This window comes from Neolamprologus multifasciatus, chromosome 14 (assembly GCF_963576455.1).
Source record: "Neolamprologus multifasciatus chromosome 14, fNeoMul1.2, whole genome shotgun sequence".
NCBI lineage: Eukaryota > Metazoa > Chordata > Actinopteri > Cichliformes > Cichlidae > Neolamprologus > Neolamprologus multifasciatus.
Window position 1 is genome coordinate 11,303,892 of NC_140452.1, and position 25,462 is coordinate 11,329,353.

General features: G+C 41.0%; 1 protein-coding gene across 10 annotated transcripts in view; it reads right to left on the bottom strand.

Annotated features, from left to right (window-relative positions):
• The window catches only part of LOC146503609 (roundabout homolog 2-like), a 312,156-nt gene that overhangs the window by 41,913 nt on the left and 244,781 nt on the right, over window positions 1-25,462 (bottom strand). For 8 of the 10 annotated variants that reach the window (XM_085184221.1, XM_085184220.1, XM_085184223.1 and 5 more), the window contains 5 exons: window positions 17,056-17,213; window positions 16,637-16,757; window positions 16,022-16,160; window positions 4,757-4,893; window positions 3,565-3,576 (listed from right to left, as the gene is read on the bottom strand). In XM_085184221.1, the coding sequence (XP_085040347.1) occupies window positions 3,565-3,576; window positions 4,757-4,893; window positions 16,022-16,160; window positions 16,637-16,757; window positions 17,056-17,213 (567 nt within the window). The remainder of the gene's footprint in view (window positions 1-3,564; window positions 3,577-4,756; window positions 4,894-16,021; window positions 16,161-16,636; window positions 16,758-17,055; window positions 17,214-25,462) is intronic. The other 2 variants (XM_085184222.1, XM_085184226.1) reach the window with 1 other exon arrangement.

Here is a 25,462-nt window from a genome sequence, read left to right on the forward strand (position 1 = left end):
ATGACAGTCACAGTGGCATTCACACAAGGAAGCGTCTCAGTCACAAAGGCATTTAGATCTGAGACAACACATAGGCACACCCATGCCCTGGAAACATCAAACACTATAACAGGAATAGACAGGGTTAATTGTGTCTGACTTTCCATATGGAGGCTTTACTCTGCATCAGAATGCATCTCATATAAAAGTCAAGATTGTGAGCAGCTTGATACAACATCAAAGCTGTATCAAAAGTGAGTGAGAGAAAGAAAAGACTACTTCAGTGTTTACCACACAACAAGCTAACACTTGAAAAGCTATCAAAGTCTGAAACTGTACTGTGAAGCTTTCTCAGTTAACATTCACACGTTTATCAGCAGCTAGACGAACAGTGAGACATTTCTGACTGACAACTTGACAGATGCAGGTCAATAACAAAGACAGAGGACTGGATACAACTTCTATTGGCGTGCAGTGCTGCCGTTTTTTGCTTTCTGACCGTTCCGTGACACCAGGTGAAGGAGGGAGAAATTCACACCAAACTTTGTTTCACAGATATTTCAATTGCTTTTTAATGAGATATTTAACAAGCAAAAGCTGACATAATCCAAGTGCACAGATGGCACAAAAAAGGGATATAGCATGTGTCCTTATGCATGAAAAACTTTAGTATCCAGACATAATAATCTATCATTTGACAGATGATGATCAGTACAAGTGCAAGAAAGCATTTTAATTATCTGAGTAAATTACTGCCTGACCCAGGGCCTCTACTTGTTTCTTCGGTGAATGTCATTGAGGGTCATGTTGACAAGAGCCATGTTTGCCAAGATAAAAATCAAAAACTCTTACAGAGGAAACACAGCTCCTGCAGAGATAATGAAAGTCAACACATTAAGGGCCCTGAGCCACTGCCATACTATCAAATAAGCACAGAGAGTGGATTAGAGGGACCATTTTCTTTGCAGAAACACAATGAGAAACACCAAGACTTCAGCAAAATTCTGACAAGAATTGTTGCAATGCAACATCTTGCACTCTTTCTGTTTCTTTTGATTTCTTCTAAGTCCTTTCTCTGATAAGCCAGCTGGTTCCAGTAAGGCCAAACTCTTCCCATTTGGCTGGTTTCATCATGTAATCCCTTTTTGGGCGTGTGTATTTGTCAAAGATACACACAGTTGGGAATGGTGCAGATGGCAACAGATTTACTGCTTTGCCGTTTGGCCTTCTGCTGCTTGGATATCTTGTGGCTCTCACAATGCTGGGCCTGATACAGAGCTCTTAAATCCTGCTCTGGCAAGGTCTTAGTTCCCTCCCTTCTCTGCTCCATTCCATACCACACACTGCATTATTAACAACTCACTAAAATGTGGTTTCACACCTTACAGAATGCCTCCTATCACTGTACTACCCAGCATGGTCCTTTGTCACTTTCTCAATTCCCATTAATGACTCTTTGTTTGCCATTCTCAAGGACTTATTTACACACTTAAGCAGAAAAAAGGATGCTTACTTCCTTTTTTCCCACTATTTATGATTTAAAGTCATGTTAAATGGGCCTGAATTCTTATGCTTTGAACTGTTTTTCAGGTATGACTCATTGTTTCCAAAGGCAGACCAAAAAAACACCCTCTTTTATCAATAATCAATCAATGTTAACATACCAAATAAAAGGAAGCAATCTGTTTGGAAACCAGTTTTGTCATGACCCACAGATATCTTGGGGGCATTCTCCGAGATATCTTTTTATTAATGGTTAAGCTTCCTAATGTGCAAGTGTGCTAAACTGTTAGATTCACTAATAAGTGCCAAAAACATCCAATCCATCCAATCTCAGTTGTGTGATTACTGGCTCCAGTTAAAACTGCAATTTAAACAAAAAGGCTCGGCTTCGTCTTTTCTATTAGTCATCTACATATTTCACAACTTTTCATCCCTCTTTCTATCTTTAAATTATATTTGAATAAAATAGTCATGGGGAATGTGATTGAGAATGACCAAAAAGTAGACAGGGTCCAATGGGGAAGAACAGATTAAAACTTTAGACAAATCAAGGGGAAGTCGGTGTGCGACAGTTTCACAGCTTGGCTCAGGGCTAGCAGACATTGGCCCTGTTTTTTATTCAGAAACCCTTAATGACATATGAGAAGCTCCTTCCTGTTCCCTCCTAAGGAAACACACGATCAGGGGCCCATATTTAATTCATGACAAGTCACATCTGCCTGGCTTGGAGAGGGCTCAGCATAAAACAGCAGTCAGGGTGAAAAGAACAAATGGACAAAGAGACAGCGATCCATTCAGCACACTAAAGCACAAATATTTCTTCCTCCTTTAAAATCCCACATTCAATCATATTTTATTCAAAAGTTGACAGCAATTACTGTCTCTTCCCACAGGCAGAGTGAATGTGTAATTTCCTCCATCTTCTTGGAAACTGACAGTTTGACAATCAGAGAACCGCCACTGCTGTTTTGCCAACCAAAGTCCCGCCATAGAGGCAGTGTCTGTTTTTTTTCTACCAGTCAAGCTTGTCTTGACACACACTTCTGCCATTCTTTTCCCTTTCTTTCTCCTCCTGCATATTTCTCATTATTGCATTCTTCCCGTTTCTGCTCTCAAAAGCACGTCTTTCTCTCAAGATGCCAATTTTCACTTACTCCCTCTAACAATCTCACATATGAAGTGTGCCAAATGTGGTTTTCTGTTGACCTACACCAATCTATAGGGAAATAAAACGACATTCCCAGACCGGTGTTCTTGGGCTCAGAAGGAAAGAAGCTGATCAAAACTAAACAGATCTCAGCTCTGTGATCCAAAAATCCACAGATGGCCTCAAGACTCGCAAGTTAAACACATTCTGGACCATATGAGATGACAATGTCTGAGTCAATTACACTGCTAGCCCACTCTTTCACTGTAAAGAATAGAGACTAGAATCTAAAGAACCTTCAGTTTAGAGGAACAATGCTAACATAAGCCTTGATCTATAATATTAAAGCAACATACGCAATATTCATCAGCTGCCAGTAGAGCTCAAGTATAAGCGATAAAAATACAAAATGAATAGTAACTTTGTGACAATGCAAAGTTTAGGACAGCTGTTTATCCACGGGAAAGCATTTCTAGTAAAGTCGTAAAGCATCAAGGAATTTCTATGTACCTAACACTCCTGAAATTAAACCTGAGAACTGCCACTAGAAAACATCATTTATTCATTCATTCATTCATTTTAAACTGCATATGCTAAAGAGCACAGCGTGGAGAGAAAAAAACAAAAGGATCTGTCTATATCTATATCTGATCTGGACTCTGTATAGACAGAAAAGTTTGAGTAGTGTTTCTGAATTCTAAAGTACGTACAAGAGCCAGTTAACGAAAAGAGATACAGCTCTAAAATCTGCAAATATCTCTCAAGTATTTGATGTACAAAGAATAACTGAAAGAAAGGACAACTTATGCAACAAATGTGTTAGTCAAGTACAGGAATGTTAAAGCGATGGTTACTGATTGTCAAGCAGTCAAATGCAACAGGGTGTATGGAGAAGGCGTGCAGCGTGGGATCAAATCAGAAGGATGGGTACTTACCGACAGGGCGAGCTGGAAACACGACAATGGTGGAGTGGATACACAAAAGAAACAAATTAAGACACAGACGCACAAACATATAAAACAACACAAAAGGAACAGAACATAATAAAATAAGACAAGGGAAATCAAAATCAGAATGAATGACATGTTGTGTTGGGCAAACACACTTCTAGCACAGTGTAAGCGTTACAAAGAGAGGATCCAGTAGGTTTTGTCCACTGCCCACTGGACAGTTTTGCTGATGAGCTCCCATCGTCTGTTTCTCAGACCCCTGAATGACAGAGGCCGTCTGATGTGAATACCCACTGGTAGTCAAATTTTAGTGTGGGCAGTCATTATTGCTCCTCAGGGACAAATACACTGCTGGACCTTCTCTGCAATAATGAAATCTACAATTCTATGGGTGGTGTATGTTTGTAGTAGCGAGGCAAAGATGTGTTTGCCATAAATGCTGATGAACAGAACCCAAAAAAAGGAAAGAGGAGGAAAAAGAACCAAAAAAAAAAAAAAGTCAGGCATGTAGGTTATATCCAAAGGATGAGTCTTCTGAAAGTGTCACAGAGAAGTAGTTGTTGGTAGTTGTTCCCAATGTTTCCTCTGCATTGCCGTATGGGTACTCATGATGAAGTAAACAAAAAAACTAAGGTGGTGCTCTCACGAATCTGGATTCATAAACAAGTAGTCAACCAAGACCTTGTTTTACCTCCTTCTGGTCCTCTGTGTCACTGTAAAGCGCTCCACAGAGACGTTAAACACTCGACTTTAATGGGAAGAAGAGTGGTGAAAATAGAAAAAAAAATGGTTAGAATGATTTTATTAACCTTGCAAACCCCAGGTGTGGTGTGCACCAGTAATCTGTGAAATGGCTTTGCTGACTGGGTGGTTACAGCATGGAGGGCAGTGTGGCTTGCAGGCCACCACAACAGGGGGAGGGTGGCAGAGTGTGTCGACGCTGCACTTGGAAATGTAAATAATTAAACAGATTCATGGACTGTCTACATCTCTCTTGGCCATAGTACTCAGCATTCTGCATTTCCACTTGTGTAATGGGGACAGTAAGGAGTGAATTATCAATCCAAAACTTCATCTTTGTATATAAGAAGAATAAGAACAATACGCTCAACAGTTTCTCTGTGTGTTTTTAACTGATTGATTTAATCATTTGAATTGATAGATATCTGTTTCATACCTCTGACTGTGAGGGTGGCGGAGGCCTCCAGCTTGCCCACACGGTTTTCTGCGACACAGGTGAATGTGCCCTCGTCATTAATGGAAGCCTTCTTCACTCTCAGCACATAGTCCTCCTTGTCATACTTGATCTCATACCTGTTAACAAAAACATAACACTAATATTCAAGTTGCCTGATCATCATTTAATTCAAATGCTATAAAAAAGATAAAGCATTAACCAAGTAAAACTTATTTTAGAACTGTATGACATTAGATGTTAAAGGTTTTCCCCTCTTGGAGTGGTACAGGGAAGCAAAACTGGTCGTTCTGACAAATGGAGATCGCAAGGAGCAGGATCAATTATTCAACAATGACAGGCAATACACAGAGACGTATTCATTCAATTGGAAACGCTCAAAACCTGTGCAATATTCATGAGCTGTTTTTCAATAACTGTGTATTTATGTGTGTGTGTGTGTGTGTGTGTGTGTGTGTGTGTGTGTCTCAGCTCCATATGATTTTTATCAACACTACACTTTCTTAGTGTAAGACATGTTAACTGACTGAATCAATATATCAAGTATAGCAGGGAAAGGTTGTTTCCAATTTCATTGTGGTAGTCAAATATTTGTGTTGATGTGTGTCTGCAGACCTTTGTGAATTATATGGTAGTTGACAAGCCGGCAATGCTGGTATGGTTTGTTTTTGCAGTCTGTAATTGAAGAGGGTGCCTGTTCTGGCAGTGTGTAAGTAGTATGTTAGCTGAGGGGTGGTAGTGCTGTGTGATGGTGGTCTGTCAGGCTGACAGTCCTTCCCTGTCCACAGTCTGTCACTCACAGAGGCCAAAAACAGGCATCAGTTCAACAGATTAATGTTAGATCTGCATTAGACAAGAATGTGATTACAGATATTTTAAAAGATTAGCATGTAGAAAACAATAATATTGGTAGAATTGATGCAGTGCAGTTAGTTCAATAATTTGTTGGACAAAGTCACAATTTTTGTGTTTTTGCCTCTGTATACTGCCACAGTGGACTTCAAATTAAACGGATTAAACATCCAGTATCTGGTTAAAGTGCAGACTTCCAGCTTTAATTAAACATGCTTTACAAAAGAAAATCTGCATTAACTGGACAATTAACTGACAAGCAGATTTGTGGTCAGGTGAGGCCTGTTCCCTTGTTATTTCATGACAAATGAAGCAGACATAATATGTGAAGTTGATTCAATGTGTTGAATTGTTATTTAATAGCTTTTCACTGTCAATTTGAGTATGAGGCACATATAAATGTCTGTGCCAGTAAAGGAGGGCATCATTAGGCTGAAAAAAAAGAATAATAATAAATGAGAGAGACAGCAACTACTACAAGTGAGCAAATCAGCAACATCTGGTAATTTCTTAAAAAGAATGAATGAGGGCCTGAAAGAGTTTTAGCTGTCATATAATATAACTCACAGCACATCGTGAAATAATTATTTCAAGAGTTAAAAAATAGAATTTCATAACATCCAACCAAGTCAATACCACTGTCGAAGAGGGATAATTGTCAAAGTCTGCAAAGTCTGCAAAAGATTTTCAGACTTTTTCAAATCCACACAGGAGCTTTAAAGAAAAAGCCTGACATCATATTACTCTTTTATTATAGCACATGCCCATGTGCTATAAAGCTCCACACTTGCACTCCAACAACTATTAAAAACACATAAAGAACCGCAATGTCTGCCTAACAGAGCAAACCCTACAGAGATTGAAAATGCCAAAGCAGAGTTGTTTCTGAACAAACTACACTGGTCATGTTCTCTATAATGAAGAAAAATACTACCCAGTCCAACAGTTTGACTGTTTTATGTGTTTTTAATGTTTTTTTTGAAAACAATAGAACTTTACAACACAGAGAAATACACCATATAAGGCTTTGGCTTTACAGGTGATACTAGTTAAAGGTGTAAAGTTTTGAGTTTGGCTTTTGATTGTCAATAAAAAATGAAATTATACTTTTAAGTGTGTTTGTTTTTTATAAAAAGGAGGATAACATTTACTCTGGATACCACAATTGAAGTTTGGATATAAGCACAAACTGTGTTTAACAGTAGTACTTTGTAACTAAGGTATGATATGGTCCATTTCCCTGAGAGTGGAAAACACCTCTCTGCTCAACCATCAGGTGCACTGATGGCTGTTTTCCACTGGCAGCTGCAAAACTAATCTATCCTGTCTATCCATGTCTAATTTTTTTTACCTGCTGTTATGACATTTCCTCAGCAAGCATTCAATGGCAGCTTTATTGAAGTAAATTCCTCAACTATGCCTGTTCCACCCCTCCACACATGTATTTAAGGAGCCATAATGATTATTTGACTGAGTCATGACTGACTGCTTTGTTCTAGAGAGAAGTGATGTACAGTTCAGGTAAGAGTGGGGGATGTGCATAAAGCATTTATTGTTGAAACCGAGTGCGTGGCATCCAGAGGAATGAGGCAGCACATTCTGTGGCAAGCTTGCTGTCAGATGAAAAACAAACAAGCTAATAGAAAAAGCATCCTCCAGCACCTGCCCTCCGGATGGTAAGGATCAACGTGATTTCCTTACTTGGAAGAAAAGGTGAAAGAGTGGTGGGACAAGTTAGGGCTTATGCAAAACAACACGACTCCTGAACAAAAGGAGAGGTGAGCAAGTGAAGAGTACATAGTTTCCACCGTTTTCAATCAAACTACGCAAAACGACTCTCAACCGAGGCTGACTCTCAAACTTCTTGCACAACATGCGCTTTCACCTTGTTTCTCACATTTTAACGCTGGTCAGACCAGTCTCAATCGTTTCTGAAAGGTTTTGTCAGTACAGAAGGACTCACCAATAATGAATATAGATTTCAGAAAACATTAAAAGCAACTGGCATTGTGTTTGTTGCTTTCAGCTATTTGTAGGAATCTTTCATAGGAGTTTAAAAAAATACATTCATTATAGATTTAACTATAGGATCCAAAGGCACATCTCTAAAGTACGGGAGTTGTATACATATATGTCTGTGGCACAACAGTGGTTACTTAGTATATAACTAATAATTATCTGGCACATTCAAAAGCGTTCAGTAGTTAATGGTAAATCTGTCCCTTTTCTCTGTTTTGTCACACTCAGAGCTACAGTTTCTATTTGTTAGGCTACAGCTACACTACAGAAATAGTGTTTAGAGACCAATGCGCAACTAAAATTATTGTGACAGTGTGAATCAACTTAAAATCTTCTTGCTTTTTAAATGGTCACTTTGAATGAAAGGTCCAGGTCCGACACCTGTATGAGTTAGTTTCTTCACACTCACATTGGTGCATCAAGAATGTGATAAAACGGCAATAAGACAAAGTAAGTCTGCTATCAGTTTTTGACTGAACAGGGTCAAGATGGCATTTAAATACAATCTGTTTCTGATAATACTATGATTAACTGTGAGGAAACTCAAATCTGTTGTAGACTGTTGCAAATATGTTGGCATCTACGTCAAACGTGTAGCGCTGTACCAGCGTGCTACTACTAGACCTGGCAGAATCCACACATCAAACATTTCCCTGTTGCGACAGACTGAGCCAGATCTAAATTGGGCAGATGTATACATTTAGAAACAAACAGATGCAGGTAATTAATTTCATTACTGACCATCATTCTAACAAGAGCAGCACAAATTTGCTGATAAATGATAAATAAGAGTAGGCTGAAGACAAAGAAATATGTTTATTACATAAGGGGGAACTCTTCTGTTAAAAATTAAAGGGAACTAGTTGTAGTCCTGAGAACTGAGAATCAGGCAGAGAACAGGATTTATCCGGAGCTGCTTTATCACAAACTATATAAACCTGGAATCTATGTATAACAGCTGGCATGCACGTGTAGAAGAACACAAAATATTTTTTACCGGCAGATCCTAAGCTGTCTATGTGTTAATGAAATTACCGCTACTGTGCCATGTCCCCAAATACACAAACTACTTTGGTTTTTCTGCATTTTGAGAAAATGACCTGGAGTTGCGTACCAGCACTGGTGTCACATATCCTGCAGCTACGAAGGCTTTTCAAAAGAAATGTTACGCACACGGTTTGTTGTTTTTCAACTGATGTTAAAGCTGCTGTGATGGGTTAATAGAGAGGAAGACACACGCTCTTGAGTGAAAACATCAATGTTAATGTGAGATTATTCACTGCATCACTGATGCTGTATGTTACAGAATTAACATTAATTTACTAGATGATCCTTAGTCATCTATGTGGAAAATTATAGCTGTGTTTTAAAAAACCCCCAATAATAATAATAATAAAGGTGATACGCTGCAGACGATGCTCTGCAGTAAAGCAAAAAATAAATAAATAAATCTCTTGTCAGAGCAAATTTGCTTTTTTTCAGGAATCTACTGTAATGTCATAATAATTCTTTAATCCGACAGCATTTTGCGCTGTTGTATTTTGACATTATTTTATGTTATATATTACAGTTAAGTGGTAGAGCTTCCCAAAGAGTGCAAAGTAGATGGAGACTATAATGCTGGCATGGTTTACCGTTTGTCTTGTTGGTCTTGATTGCCAGTGTCTGAAGTGGAAAGCATGAGTCTGGGAACATATCATTTAACTAATCCTAACCCTAACATACTGTTACATTCAGACATTAATCTAACACACTAACACATTAAATGGAATAACACAGAAACATGGATGTTTCTCTATGTGAACTGCTCATAAAAGGCTTTCAGATGTGTTTTCATTGTGTACCAATTTAGAAATTTACAAATGTGACTAAAAGCCTGAAACACAAAAAGGAAAACATGCATTTGTATGTACTGTATGCATTTCAGATGCTCCAATAAGTACAGTTCAGTTCTTCTTTGTTTCAACAATATCCCAATCTCATTGTGAAGCAGGAATATGTGGAGCTTTTCTCTAAACACTGAAAGTGAGCACTAAGTAAAGAGCATCAGGGCAAAGCCAAAGTTTTGGCACTGGGCTCACAGTTTTGAGCTTTCTAGTGGTGCCAATTACACACTCATTCTGATAACATCTCCCCCTCTCACATATCGTGTGCAAAATAAGATATGTTTTTCTGTATTAAATTTAGTGCAATTTACAGTAAATTGCCCACCACAAACCTTAGCAAATTGGGTTTGTGCATTTCATTAGTTGATAGCGCAGATGAGTTTTGCTCATTGGTCTAGACTGACTCCAACTTACTCAGAGTGATTACAACATGTTGGCAATGTGTCTGCATTTATGAATTTGATGGTGATCGTTTGGAAACCTTCACTAGTTTGTTTGAGAGGGACTGAAGTCAGACAGCGATGGACCAATCAAAATTGTTGGTTGCAAGCTGGTCACTTCAACTACTCAAAATCCCAGAAAGCCAAAAAATGAAACGCAATCATTCATCAACCACCAGTTTTCCCTGGTCACATTGAGGCTGCCCTCCTATTTTTGCACTAGTATGACTGAGGTCTTACCCAGCAGTCATCGTTAGACTTTAGCAAATTATTTCATTTTACTAATTATGTGATCTTTTAAAGTCTAAAGTACATTATATATGCCTTCGGCAAGATTTTACACTTTTCATTTTATATATTAAGAGCACTGATGAATATTATAGACAATGTAATCAGCCATAAAGACGCTACTGTAACAGCTAAAGTGCTTAGAGAGGTTCCCGCAGTCTTGACTGAGCCCTTGCCTTGTGGACAACCCAGGCATGCACATATTGGACAACATTCTTTTTGTTTTTGGTCCCATCTCTGTCAGACTCTCAAAACAGGACCTTAGGCCCGTCCATGACTTATTAGAGGAACATGAGTACAATCAATCTGTAATCAACTTCCCATATGATATCAACCTTAATGACAAGATGAGTGGAAATACTCACGGATAAGAGGCAGTTGTTGCCACACACACACACCCACACACATACTCGCACACGTACACAGCGAGGGAACAGTAGCTCTTTATTGCGACTGAACTTGGGGAGAGTTCTGTTCTCTATTAGAGGAGGAATGTAACTGCACATGAAGAAGTGCTGTGGAAAGGATAGGAGAGCCAAGTTCACCCTGCTGGACTCCATTTTTTTTAAACCAGAGATGGAAGAAATACGAAGACACACACACAGAGAAGGGCGTATACAATCATCAAACACATATCCTCCCATATGTAGAGTCATTCACTCGTGAAGGGAGATGAGGAGTGATAGGAATGTAAGCAAATGGCGAAACAAAGCGGCATTTTTCAGTTGTCAACTTGATGTGTTGAATGCTGAATGTAGAAAGCAGCACAGAGATGATAACTTTACTGGACACAATTTAAAAGGATTACGGCTCAAAAATCCTCCAGATCATCTTAGAGGATTTGCCTTTAAACTGTCTGTCACGAACACAGTCACCCATGTTCGACCCTCAGTCTTGTGCCAATTCACTCACATTAAGAGAATCTTATCTTGGTTGTATGTATGACTGGATGAGTGTGTCCACAAAATGATTCAACAGGAGAGGATCTTATCTGCTTTGCCTCTGCGAGTGCATGTGAACGGAACTGTGAGGAGGGAGAGGGGTTGTGTGCCAACTCTAAGCACATGAGTCAGACTCCAGATAGAGTAAAGGACTAATTCCAGCTTGCTCTCTGGCCTCACTGCTCTAACACAGTCTCCTCTCTGCTCCATTTCGCTCTGACAGTCTGATCCAGTTTTACACCATCTGACTGCTACTTTACCTCATGCTGATCAAAGCAACCGGAGTATACCTGTCCAAGCCTCGTCACCCATAAGAGGGAATCAATTAACCACTATTGCTTCTCATCTTGCTTCACTAAGGCCCTGAGCCAGAGCTCCAATCCTTGGTCCCTGGCACACCTCTTGTGTTAGCAGGATAAGGGCCTTCACAACAGTCCAACTAACATTCATCACCGTGTCCAACTTTAATCACACAACGGTTAAGCAAGATTCCAAAATTTATGATTAGGTTGGCAGTTTAGTGGGGAAAAAATTACCCTTTCACAATTATTATGTTTTTTCGAATAGTTCTTCTCCCCATTGCCTTAGCAAGCAGTTCAAACTTTATTTAAAGCAGGCACTATGGCTTTAATGGAAAAAACATAAAACTGGACCTTGCTAACCAATGCCTGGAAGCCTTTTTTTGATATATGATGGCATATTTACGGTGGCTTACCAGTAGATGTTCTTAATAATGCATAACAATGTCATATTCTTGTTACAAACTATTAGTCAGTTATCTATTTAGCTTGCTTAGTTGGTGACACAGTTACTGTTAAGAAATCCTAAAGAAAATACACCTGAACAAATGAATAATATTTCATTCACCCACCCCCTTACAGACCCACTCATAAATACTAGATGTATCCACTTATATATCAAGGCAAGTAATGGAGACAGGAACCATAGCTTGTCATCTTTTCATTCTGCTGAGTTGCAGAGGTGAGAAATCACTGAAATTGGGTGGTCAGCATAACACAGGCACTCCTGTCACACTAGCTTTAACAGCTCTCTCAAAAAGAATGACCCACACATCTCTATCATACACGAACCCCCACACATGAACACACCACGAAGGAATTGAGTCAGAAAGAAAGGCTTTTCTGCTGAATGTTGCAGGGCCTGTGCTGTGGAGGTCAACAGGGAAAGGTGCCCTGAATACAGATGGATTGCAGGACCAAAGGGGCTCTGATAAGGCACAGGAGAGGGTACAAGGTTCCAAAGCAAATGAAGAGCGAGAGCTATACCGAAGGAGGGAAAGACATGGGCCACACACTTTGCTAGTAGGCAGCGGGAGATAATACACACTGCCCAAGTCTTTTCACTGGGGTTCATAAAATGTGCTAGAATAGAATCCTTTCTGTTTTGAAAAATGAAGCCCGCCAGCACTCATTTCCAGGCTCTCTGATGTGGGAGAAGCTATTGTGTGCTTTTGGCACGATTCCTCCACAACGTCCAACTGATGGACATTAATCTGATACTAATTTAATCCACATCAAGACATTTTTATAATTGGAAAGAACTGCTTAAGCGTAAACAAATGTATAAGAATTATGTCAGTTCTGACAAATTATGGGTGACTCTACTACTGTGCGGATTTTAGGCACAGAAATCCAGCTGCTTGAAGACATCTGCAAGAGGTTTTTCCTGGAGAGGACATGCTGCTTTTCCATCTGAGCTGAATCTTAAGTGCTTTGTGTTGACGGAAAGAAAAAAAAGTTCAATTTGAAACACATTTAAAAAGAGGAAGTTGGATAATTGTAATATTACATGTACTGGTCAGTGGTTTTAATCCCACCTGGAGCACATCTAAGTGAATTTTCTTCGCCTATGCTGGTAATAATTAAAGTCCCCATTACCCACTGTTTTTCAGCACACCTAATGGTTTGCTCATAATTTAGGTCCTGTCCTAAGAGAGACCTTGAAATTTAGTTTAATTAGTTCAGCACACTGTTTGAATTTCTGTGTAACAATAGAGGAAGTGGAAGAGTTTCTTTTTTTCTGACCTGACAGCAAAATCCAGTCCTATCTGGGAGCCCAGATGATAAAGAACAAAAGGAAAAACATTACTAGAGAAAGATGGGCTGATCTCATTTTAGCTACAGCTTATTGTTTTGGTCTTTTTGTTTGGATAAAGTGACCATCCTATAAGTAATTTAATGTGTGGTAAACACATGTAATGTATTTAACTCTATCATCTTACAGATCATGGTTCTCTGGGATTCAGCGGAGAAGGATTGGTGCAACTGTGTGTTCATCAGGAATATCAGTTCTATCTGAGCTGGACTTTCTGGCAAGAAATTAAAAAATAGTCCAAAGATAGCAAATGTATAAATTTACCTAATTCTCATCTTACTTAGAATAAGATCAAGACTCAGTGTAAATGTTAAAAGATAAAGGAATATCTGGATTCTTTATCATTATACTGCAGCAGTTGTCCTCTGACCTTTAAATTTACAGTTTCAGGCTATTTCCTCTGACATATGCCAGACTGTAATTTAAAAGGTTTCACTTGGAGATTGCAAGGGTTTCGGTATCATACTCTATAATGACACGACAACAGAAGAGTTGACCTATTTCATTACACTGCACTATCAAGGGCTGTTGACTAGTATCCCAGAGTAGATGTAGCTGTTTGGGGATTAATTATTTATTTTTCTATTGCAAACACAGTAAAATGGCCAAACAGTGGTAAACGAGCATCACATTTGTCTTTGTCCTCTAATTGAAACCATTCTGTCTCTATCTTCTTTTCTATCCCACAGAGAGACCGAAGCCAGCACCATCCTGGCATGCTTTATGTCTATGTGCCAGTGTGTGTGTGTGTGTGGCTGCCTGGGAGGCTGCTGGAGCCACTGAGCATATTAACAACCTGTTTACTCAGCTGAAGCTCCATTTCCCTTCTTCCTAGTATAAAAGTAGCACACAGAGACATCCACATAGAGATGCAGGTACATAAAGGGACCAGCAAAGTTAAAACAATTTGATGGTAAAGAGGACGGGCCTTGCTAAGTCTCCCTCTTTCTACAGCTTATCATAATAATAAGGACACTGTAACCTTTTCGGTTAAAGAGCAATCAAAGACCACTTCCCACTGCATATAGAACTACTTGATCCTTAGTCATCTACATTCCTGTGATGGAAACCAACACCGATACAGCTGGAGTGGCCCAAAGGCAAACTAGGCACTAGTCCTGAGTGAGAATGTTAACCACTCTTCTATTAATTAGAATAAAAGCAGTTCTGTTTGATGTTTATTAAGTGAAGATAAGCAGCAGAGAAAGCAGGAACAGATCGTCACTTAACAATATACAATGCAGTCTTCTTTTTGGCAGGCAACAAAGGCAGAAGAAAATGTCAGAATTAAAATATCGTCTGTCTTCACGGTTGTTTTTCTGCTTCAAAGCAAAACTGGGAGAATTAAATATAGCAAGAAAAAACAACCGTTCACACATTGTAATTAGTAACACTGCAATATTTATCTCTTATTAATTTTGGCATTATCTTTTTCATGTGCATCGTATCCAAATAAGGCCAAACTTCAAAGGGATGGAACAGTTAGCAAGGACGCAGGCACATGACACTCATCCTACTCCGTTATAAATCTGTTAATTAGTGTACAAAATGAACTCATTTCCAGAGCCAAGTCCCTATCAAAGACATGAGTGAAATACTTTTATGTGTTTGCTTTGGCACAGAGCTCATGTCCCACTGCCCAGTGAACCAAATCCTTATCAGACACAAACAACCCGCCTACGCTCAGCTCTGCAGCTAGCCTTGAGAGAAGTCAGGTCCACTGTGTGTACGTGTTATGAGGTGATCCAAGCAGTATGTGACTTGCCTTCTGGCTGGGGACAGTATACCGGTTTCTTTGAAGTCCACTTCTAACAATGACACTGCTTTTGACTGTAAGTCAAGTGACTCATGGGAAGAAACAGGCCAACACGCAGGACCCAGAACGAACAGTATCACTATATCGTCAGTGGCTTTTTACAGGAAGTTAGATAGTTGGCAGTGGGGCTAGAGTTTCTCTCCAAATTGTAGACTTTTATTGCTTTTTCCTTACATCGGTTTCTATTTCTGCAAGTGTGAGTAAACGTGTGCATCATGTCTGTGATGACACACAAACTGAACGGGGTTAAACGTGTATAGGAGGTGATGATTATCTTCCAGGTTTCTGGTGTCTATGCCAAGAATTCCCCTGAACAGCTGCACCTGTACATAGACACTTGAGGGTCACGTCAGCTGCTATACTCTGTCTCTTTGTATCTCCTGTCATTCTATCGGTCTCTACCTGTCTGTTACACAACCTGGTAGATTTTTTTTTCTGCTTCTCTAAATGTCTACATTTCAGCCTCCCGTGCCCGCTTACCTGTCAGTCAGATTTAATTGTTTAGCTCCGTATCGGTTTGTCTTCATGCAGACCTCGTCCATGACATGAGACACTGCCTGACTTTTTTGGCATCGACGGGTAAAATGTTTTTTTTTTCCTCAGAATGGTTAATGTGCATTGTGTACAGCCTAATAGGGGTATTTATTGCTCCCTGGCAGCCACACCAGGTGAGAGCTGGCAGTGTGAGTCATCATTAGTTTGAAACAATCACTTAGACTGACACTAGTGCCTTTGCAGTAAGTGCAGTCTGTCACATTAGAACTTAACACATAAGCTGGCATTTAGACAGACAGACAGACACACACACATGCAATTTAAACTGCTTGCTTATATTCATCTCATTACTTAAAGCGCTGCCATTTGGAGAATATTCCGGTAAAAGTACATACCTCCCACGAGGAACATCAATGTCATCTTTCCTCCAGCGTACATTGGGTTGGGGGTCTCCTTGCACCTGGCAGCGGAACTCTACCGTTTCCTCTTCCAGGACCACCTGGTTGATTGGCCTCCGGAGGAAGGTTGGTCTCTCTGCAGCATGGGCACAAAAAAAAAAAGCACAATTTCATTATGTTAGGATTTGGCTTTGCTTTATTTCTCACATTGCCCAGTTCCGACATAATTATCCCTCTGATTACTCACATTTTGTTCATTATCTGATATTTCTGTTCCTCCGTGAGGTACAAATATACAGCAATAGTGCACTAAATGGACCTGTAACTTAATTGGAAATATAAGAACTGGCGTTTATTGAACTAACCTATTTATTACTGTTCACTCTGGCTCTTTATAACCTCATGACAGTTTAATGGGCAACACAAAAATGTGCTCCAGATTGCATGCAACTCAGATGGGAGAGTGTAGCAAAAGAAACACTGTTATTAAGCTTTGCGAAAACTTGGCTTCAATGTATTTCTTTTCAGGAGTATACAGTAACATGGATGGATGTCACTCTGCCAAATAACTGAGAAGATACATTTCAGGAGGCCTGAAGAAGCAATCCTTACCAAATACAGTGACTTGTGCTGTCTCGCTGTCCCTTTCGCCGACCATGTTGGTGCCCACACAGATGTACATGCCTGCATCACTCTTTCTTGTGTTGGAGATCATTAGTTTCCCTCCTCGAATCTAAAAATTAAAATGAATAAATAAATAGATTAAAAAACTCATAAATTAAAAGCTTGTACATTTTACACATCTGAATTCTGTCCTTGTCAAATCATTGGACAACACAAAAGCAGCATTTTCCCCCCTCACTGGCTTCAAACACATGAATGCCCAGCCAACTGTGCTCAGTGGCAGACATTTCCAGAAGCAAAAGCTCTTTCCTGTGTTCCCAGACACTAATAGCAACATTCACAGTAGACACTGATAATAGTTCTTCTTATTTTCTCCCGTTATTAAAATAAATAGCTACGATACTCACAGTGATCCTGTCATCCTTATCGTCAATTCGAATTTTGTCCTTCTTCCAGTAGATGGTGGGTTCAGGATGCCCTCTGGGAGGGACACACTCAAGGATTGCTGGCTCTCCTGCTGCCACCACTACATCCGTAGGGTTTTGTCGAAAGTCATCTCTCAGCACTGAGGGGAAAAAAGAGCAGCCAATTGAGTAAGAGTACAGTGTTAGTAGATACGGTTTGGCTGGATTTTATTGCCTGAATGAAATCCAGCTTACCATTCTGAAACTGCCTTTCTGCGTATTATGTTAATTGCACAACATAGTGTGAGTGTATGCATCGGTTATCTAGGCTATTTAAATGGGATGCACAGCTTCATCTGACTGGGAGAGCACAAGTGAAAGCTAATTGGAGCTAATGGAGGTCCCTGTGGAGGGAGCAGAACAAACAGAGTCAGAATGCCCTAAAGCCTGGTGTCACTCACTTGTGAGAGCTCACAGGGGTACAACAGCGCTTCACTTCGGCATGTACTCTTACACGCAGCCACATATGTGCTAACACACAAAAACAGTGGGTGGTCTATTGAACAACTGTGGCCTTGCATCTAATCACCCTCAGGTAGGCCCGCCGTAGCGGGGATAGCCTCTCCCCCTCTAAAGTGTTCAGCGAAACACACAACAGCAGCTCATTAACAAACAAGGGGAGTCGCTGTCACAGTGAAACACACCAAGAAGCACAGAAGTACAAACATGAAAGCACAATCATGCCAAACTAACTGTGAGAAATTAAACCCTGAGTCACTGATGTATTCAGAACAAACACCTACCGTATGAATGAATGAAAATAACGTAGACCTAAATAGCTGGGGCTTCCCTGATGTGTGAAATGAAACTATTTTTTCCCTATTTAGTCTTTAATAAATTGGAGTAGCACTTTAGGAAGTTTGGTATCAGCAGTGTAACTATCAGTGCAGCGGTGAGGGACACGATCCCTCTGATGACTGACTGAGCTTGCTGATGAAAGCACTGAGCTTGTTGGGAGATATTTGAAGATACTTCAGGAGGGCTGAATTAAGGGCAGCACCACAGGTCCTTATGTAAATTCCATGTGGCACAAGGGACAATGGCATGGAGCGCCAGGATTATAAGAGGGGATAACTGGTCCCTGCACTCCAGGCTTCTCTCATCTCTTCATTCACTTTTCTTACCCTATCTACAGAAAGCCACAAAGCTATTGTCTTCTTATTTATTTATTTAGACCAAGGGGAAGGAGAGTGGAGGAATAGAGGAAGCTTTCAACCCAATTATCCTGGGGATGCACAGGGGTATAGAGTGGGACTTTAGTGTGACATGAATTCAAATGAAACCTTTACACAGGGGTAATAAGAGAGAATACAGAGTAGGCAGCGATAGAGATTTTCTCTCTCTTATGCGGAGCTGACCTCTAATCTAAAAAGCTAAGGTAATTAGCCAGCTCCAGTGTGCCGGTCCCCCTAACCAGTGTGGGTAGAACAGCCACCACCAATGGGCTCTCTGTATTTGCATTACAAACAGATGCCCTGCTGTTTAAAATCATAGTCTGGTTTGGACCATACATAGGCTGTTGTTTTCAAGATCACATTGGATTTAATTGCTCCTTTCCATTCATTGCTGATAGCACCCATGGGATTTTGTCAGAATCAATTTCCTTTGAAACAGAACAGTGACAAAAGAAACACGCATTAGGTGCATCATTACGGTGCTTGTGCCACGCTATCTAATCGAATCTAATACGGTACAGTACGTCACAGTAAATGCATCGCTGCACTGCAATCTAAATAAATATGCGATGAATAGAAATGGAAAAATAAATAAATAAAAACAGAGTAGTCACACACTCCAGCAAACAAAGAACAACAGATATACACACACGCACTTGTTGCAGGCAGGATAAACATTAGGTCACAAACAGCTAGGAGCAAATAAACAGACATGTCGCTGGCAAGAGGATTATGCTTTGTGTGCAGGTTCGGGGCTTGCTGATACCAAGAAAATACTCACCAGACACATTTACTAAGTAAATGAGAGGATGGGCCAACCCAAATACACTTTGGTAAGCTATCTAATCCTAACTGCAGTCATCAAGGTCATCAGCCTACAGTTAAAAAACACCTACAGCTCAGATTTTCATCCTCTAAGTTTAACATTTGCCCTCCTTTATTACAATTTCAGCCTGTATCTCTACCATGGCTTCATTTGCCCAGAGGCAATGCAATGGGTGGAACAATGCTTGCTACTGTGAGGGAATGATTTTATATTAGTACCTTAACATCGACTAGTGGGTCTGTATGTATCCGTCAGAAGCTGAACTTTTGCTCCAACTCTGAGGCCCTGCAGGCATTCAGGCCTGAATCAGCCAACAGACGTGAAGTAATTACCTTTCTCTTCCCCTGAAACATTCAGCTCTTCTTCAGCCGAAAAACCTCACCTCCCATGAAGTACCAGGAAGCCACAAACTCTGCTCGCTCGCTTACTTGCTTATTAATATTTATATATATTTTACATTCCCTTCCCTCTGTTGACTAGTGCTACATCTGTCGATCTGGCTGCGGGCTAAAAAGAACCCATGTCTGAAAAATATTAATATGCCTTTCCCGCTCGTGTGTTATTTATTTATTTATTTCCTAAATATCAGAGGAGTGGGTTGATTTGAATGAAAGAGCACCAGGCAGGGGGCAAAGCATGGCAAATTTGCAGCTCTTTCAGCTGGCACGGTTTCAACACCTCCAACTTAAAGGGGAGGGGGTCAGGTTGCAACTTGTGCTGTAAAACAGCCAACGGGTTGAGAGTGGAGGTCTTTGCCAACACAAAAACACAAAGGAGACACCCACACAGCTACTTTGTAAGCCAGACTGTGCTACATTGGCAGGAGAGGCCGATGCCAGCAACCATTAGAAAGGTCTATATGCAGGCGTGTTTTTAGCTAAGATAGACTCAGCACACAAAAATCAGCTGGACGCAGATAGATGACAGCTCACACAACGAGCATCGTAGCACAGGGGTGGCAGGGCAAGGACAGCATGAGGGGAAATATTTTGTGCAGTGCCCCCTCTTCTTCCACCTAAGATATTAGTCACTGGAGGGTGACACTGCTTGTCAGAAAGATTAGTGGGGAGCCTTGACTGAAGCGTCCAGCCTGCATACCGAGATAAGTGCCGACAAACATTCACCTACAGGAGCGCACCTCGGTTTGGTTCACAAAGGTTGTGCTCACTGCCACAACACCACAGACGTCTGAGACCTATTCCTGACATTCACATCACCTTGATAGATGCTCCCCACATACACAAACAACTACACACCAACCCTGACAAACTGTGAAGCAGTCTTAAAAGCCGCCGGCTTTCATATCTCTTTGTGATACTGCAAATATGAATATTTGTGTATGTTTGTGTGCTTGTTATTACTCTTCCCTCCCTGTTAATGGTAGAACAGACCCTCCGTGCTTTCAGAGATATTCTCTTGGGTCAGGGGCTCAGAAACGCACAGTGAGATTACAACAGTTAGAAGCCTGGGGCCACACCCCGCCACCCAAACCCACCACCTTCTACCCACACTCTGATTAGAAAATAAACCATGCACACACAAACTAGGAGAGCTGTAGAGAGGTAGCTCCAAGCTATAATATCATTTCATTTGAGTGGTTTTTGCGGTTCATCTGGTAGAGTGCTTTTACAGTGCCACCACTTTCAATCCCACCCTTAGAGAAGATAGACAATATATATCTCACTTGACAAAGCAAACCTACTGTATGTACTGTCACTGATGTGTTGTATTGCTGTTGATGCTGAAGGCAGGAGAAGGATAATGCCACACTATATTATACCACACTGAAAGGAGATATGCTCCATTTGTCTGGATGCAAGCTTTTTCTCCAGGTTTGACTCGCTCATTTGCCCTCCCACCGGCCAGAGCTAACCTTTGCCCTCATCCAGATGCAGAAATTACCCCCTCAGCAGGCAGGCAAGCAGCAGGTTCGCACATATCCCCTATATCCCTCCACTGAGGGGCTGCAGGTCAGACCACAGAAACAGCTGCGAAAATATGACTGTCTGGCCATGCCCAAGGCTGTGCCTCCTTTGAGAGCTTGATAGAGACTCTCATCATTAGCACAAATAATATCCATCTCTCTGTCTGCCTTATTCTCTCCATCATCAGGGGTCACTCTGCTGCGTTCTCTGTTAATCATTTTTTTCCAATCCCAGTGTTGTCCAATGAATTGCATATTGCCCCCTACACTCACTTTCACTGGCTTGTCAGTGTTCTCTCTTTGCACTGACTGCAGATGAGGTTCTGCAGATGAAGCCGTATACATTCACACCCAGTCATCCTCCACAGACCATGGCCAAGTCTGATATGATCACCACCATTCTCCCTATCTGCAAATCCTGTGCTAAGGGATTGTAAATAACACTGACACTTTCGCAGATAAGATTTGCGGAATATGGAAAATAGTGAAAGTAAAGAGACTCATATGGCTGCCAGTGATATTATAGTTGGGGGGATACCGTATGAAATGTGGATCTTTAATAGAGCCTCGGAGGGAATAAAAGAGACAGTGCTCCTGTGCCCTGGTGAGAGCACTGAGAAAAAAAAGAATGAACATAACACAAAACAACAGGGGATAACGAGAGGATGCCTGATCAAGGTCAAACTGAAGAGGTGGTGAGGAGTACAAAGGGACTAAATAGATGGGGCTGAATGTAAATGAAGAGAGCGCATTCCATCACACTCATGCCTCATATGGAGCTTCGACCTCTGATTAAGTAGATAAGCCGAAACAAATATCTTTATTTAAACAGCAGCCCCAATCAAAGCTAATTTTTCAAACAGCACCCCTAATTTGGCCTAACAAGCCCCTGAGCAGCACAGTAATGACAGTAAGAGGACAGTGGGCAAATCTGAGGCCAAGAAAAATCTGTGGTGTGGCTCCTGAGAAACAATATAATTAACTCTTAATGAACCTCTTTCCTTAACAATACTAACACACACACACACGCTCGCACACACACAAAATTCAATTTAGCCTAATCCATGCTTTATGGTAATGTATAGCTCATTAAAATGTTATTTAAAAACTCATTAAAATTCACTTGAAGAAGTAATGGCTTCATTACAGTAATATGGCGAAAAGCAAAGAAAAAGACAAGCGAGCACAAGGAGAAGAAAGAGCAGAGAGCGACAGCCTTCTAATCACTTAATTGTGTCTCAAATGGAATAGATTTACATAATAAATGATGATGGGCTATATCCTCATCTCTATCTTTTCCCATTCTCATAGCACTCCGTAATTAACAGGCACTACAATTAAAGATGCATTTTGCCCCAAAATGATTTTGGTGGCCGCTCCAGTTTTCAGTCTGTTGTCTTGTTTATGGTCATGACTGTGTTTGGGGGCTTGGCAGATGCAGGCAGTGTGCTGAAACTGGAGCTGGCTGATACTGATGAACAATGTGCCCATGGGCCTTTGTGCCTGCTCTGATAAGGCATGATGTTGTGCTGATGGTTGTGCTCAGTCCAGAATGGACACTTTGCAGCCAGAAGGGGGAGTGAGACGTGAAGGAGGAACGCGATGAAGGGTGGGGGGGTTTGGAGATGAGAGTGGGATTGATTTTCTGCCAATTCCAGCAAAGAGACAGCACGGACAGAGGTAGTGAGGCATCATGATTGAGCAGGTGGGTCTGCTTCCTGCATCGGGTAAAGCAAGAGTAGAGAGGAAGTAAAGTGAGAAGCTAAAAAGGAAGAGCGGAAGTATTGCAGCAGGCAAATGCCCCAGTTAATGTTTCCTCCAGCAGAAATCAGTCTCCTATTGCATCAGCCCTATCTCGGTATATATATGACATGGAGTGAGTCATAAGTTGGATTTTGAAACAATTGGAAAAGCAAACTTAGTTAAGCGGCTCCCAATCACTAGCTGAGACTGACTCCATTAGCTCTTATCAGGGATATGATTCGCTAAAACAAGGTGCCCAGTATACAAATTGAATTTCAGAGTTCGCTCAGGCTCTAATACTAAAATTCATACATCTTTTGCCTGTCATCTTCTCCTTCTATACTACAAAATATCTTATTACATTTTATCCTCACCATCACCCCCTCTTACCTGCAGGGTTAGAGTTAATATGTATTACCCCCCACAGATTTTTTTCCATGTAGCTGTTCAAGTGTAACAGATGTCACAAGTCCAGCTGTGACACGCTGTCGAACAGAAAGAGTAGCTCCATTGCTGGCCCTGAAAAAAACGAACATCTGATATGCTGTTTGTGGGTACTGTGCGATGATAATGGTGCTGTGTGTGCATCTCTTCAGCATATTTGTGTAAGTTCTGGCCTGATGACATTGAGGTAGTGTCCTTCCACAGGGAAATATAATCCCAGGAAGCTGCTGAACTGTGTCCCTGCTGAAAGAACAGTGCAGGACTACCTTAGACACATTGTGCACATGCACACAGAAACACACACGGAAGTAGTTTCTTATCCAGTGTGGCATACACTTACATCGGCATCTCTGGTGAAAAAGGAAACCTCTGCAGTCTAGACCTATGTCCACTCTGCAAATCTTTATAAAACCTTTAACAGCATCCCTGTCTTTCTCTTTATGCCAGCATGTTTGCTGCAGCTCCTTGTGTGTCTATTTTATTGTTTTGCTCTATAATTGGATTGGCAGTAACGGCGAGCAGAGCGCCGTTAGGAGCTTGTAAAAGGTGTCACTCTGCGATGGCAGCCCCGTTTTAATTAAGCTCTCTGCTGGAGTTGAGCAGCTTTTATCTAGCTTGGCCTGATGAGCCCCAAGTGCAAGTGTGCTTCATAACATTCTGCAGGACAAGCTGGAGGAGGAAAGGAGGCGTTTGCAACAGCTGTAGATAGCCCAGTTTACTATACTCAGCTGTCCTCCCTTGACACCAATCTACATCCTGGACTAAGAAGATACTAGGAGACATTGTAAAAAATTTGGTGTGTTTGTGCATGTATGCCATTATTGTGTCTCCTTGTGCTCATTGTGACAGAGCCCCACCCATCAGTGGTGTGCAGTCATGTGTGTATTGGTGCAGATGCAGAGGCGGCCCTGCAACATGGTAACAGCAAATGGCTACAAACAAGAATTTAAATGAACTGAACAGAACACTCACAGTGCTGCTGTAACTTCTGAAATAATTCTACTTTACGGCGTATAGATCGGCATGTAAGGTTGATGCTGTAGGCAGTGTTGGACGCGGCATAATGATTAGAGGGGTGCATGTTCATCACACTCTTCCCTTGCCTTTTCTCCCCTCCTCAATCCTCCTAATGGCATCTTCAGATCATCTGTCCTTCAATCAATACTCCCTGAAAGTAAGAATCCCACACCTAAGGACACTTTGTTCCCCACTGTAGATCACAGGTGACACATTTTCTGTATCAGGAATCATCTGATGGTTCTGAATCAGAACCTTCCAGAGGATTTTGAACCAGATCTGTTATCCATCAAATGTAAAGGTCTGACCATTTTCTATGTGGATGGCTCAGGCAGGAGGTGATACAGTTAGATTTGTGAGCAGAGGAAGGCTGAGGTCTGTCAGTGAGGTGAACAGAAAGCAGAAGAGGCAGGGTGTTAAATCACACACACAGCCTGGATGCAGAGACATTTAAAGAGATTTATTGATCGCTTTATAGATCTTAACTCTTGAGGGAGAGCAAAAATTAAACTGGATACAGAGATGACCTTTACAACAGCCTCATCCATGGGCAGGTATTTTTTTTAATCATTTCCATGTTCCACTGTATATATGTGTACGCTGTTTATGACGGAGGGAGTAAAGCAATTCACCACTTAGGCAGCGCATTCGAAAACTCCCCCCTGTACAACCAGCGCAACTATTATCCCCAATACGTTTTATGTGTGTCTGCTGAAGCATGATTGAATGCTGCACATAACATCTAAATACTTGGAATAAATTGTAGCAGTGCCTCCGCCTGCTCAGCAAATCACTGCTACATTAGCCTCACCTAAGTACCACATACTCATACATATACAAATTGCAATTTGAAGTTTCTGTGCTGCAGTCTGTCAGTTTGTATGGAAAGCAGTTGCCCTGCACGCAGCAGAGTTATGCACCAACAGCACTAATAACAGCACGATCACTCTATAATTCACTGAAATGGCAGAAATTGCTCTCATGCACATTCCCTTGAAGCTCCTGAGATAAAACCAGAATTACCACCTTGAGGACATATGACCAACTAGTCAAGCAGCTGTTTATATCATACAGCAAAGATTTTAAAAGATTTAATAAGTGGGCACCAAAGACTCCAATGTAAAATAAGGTCACAGTCTCACTTTGTTCTTGATGATTAGTGAGGGCCTGTATATGTTTTCAGTTTTTTGGATATAAAAGCGATCGTGGCTCAAGAGTTGG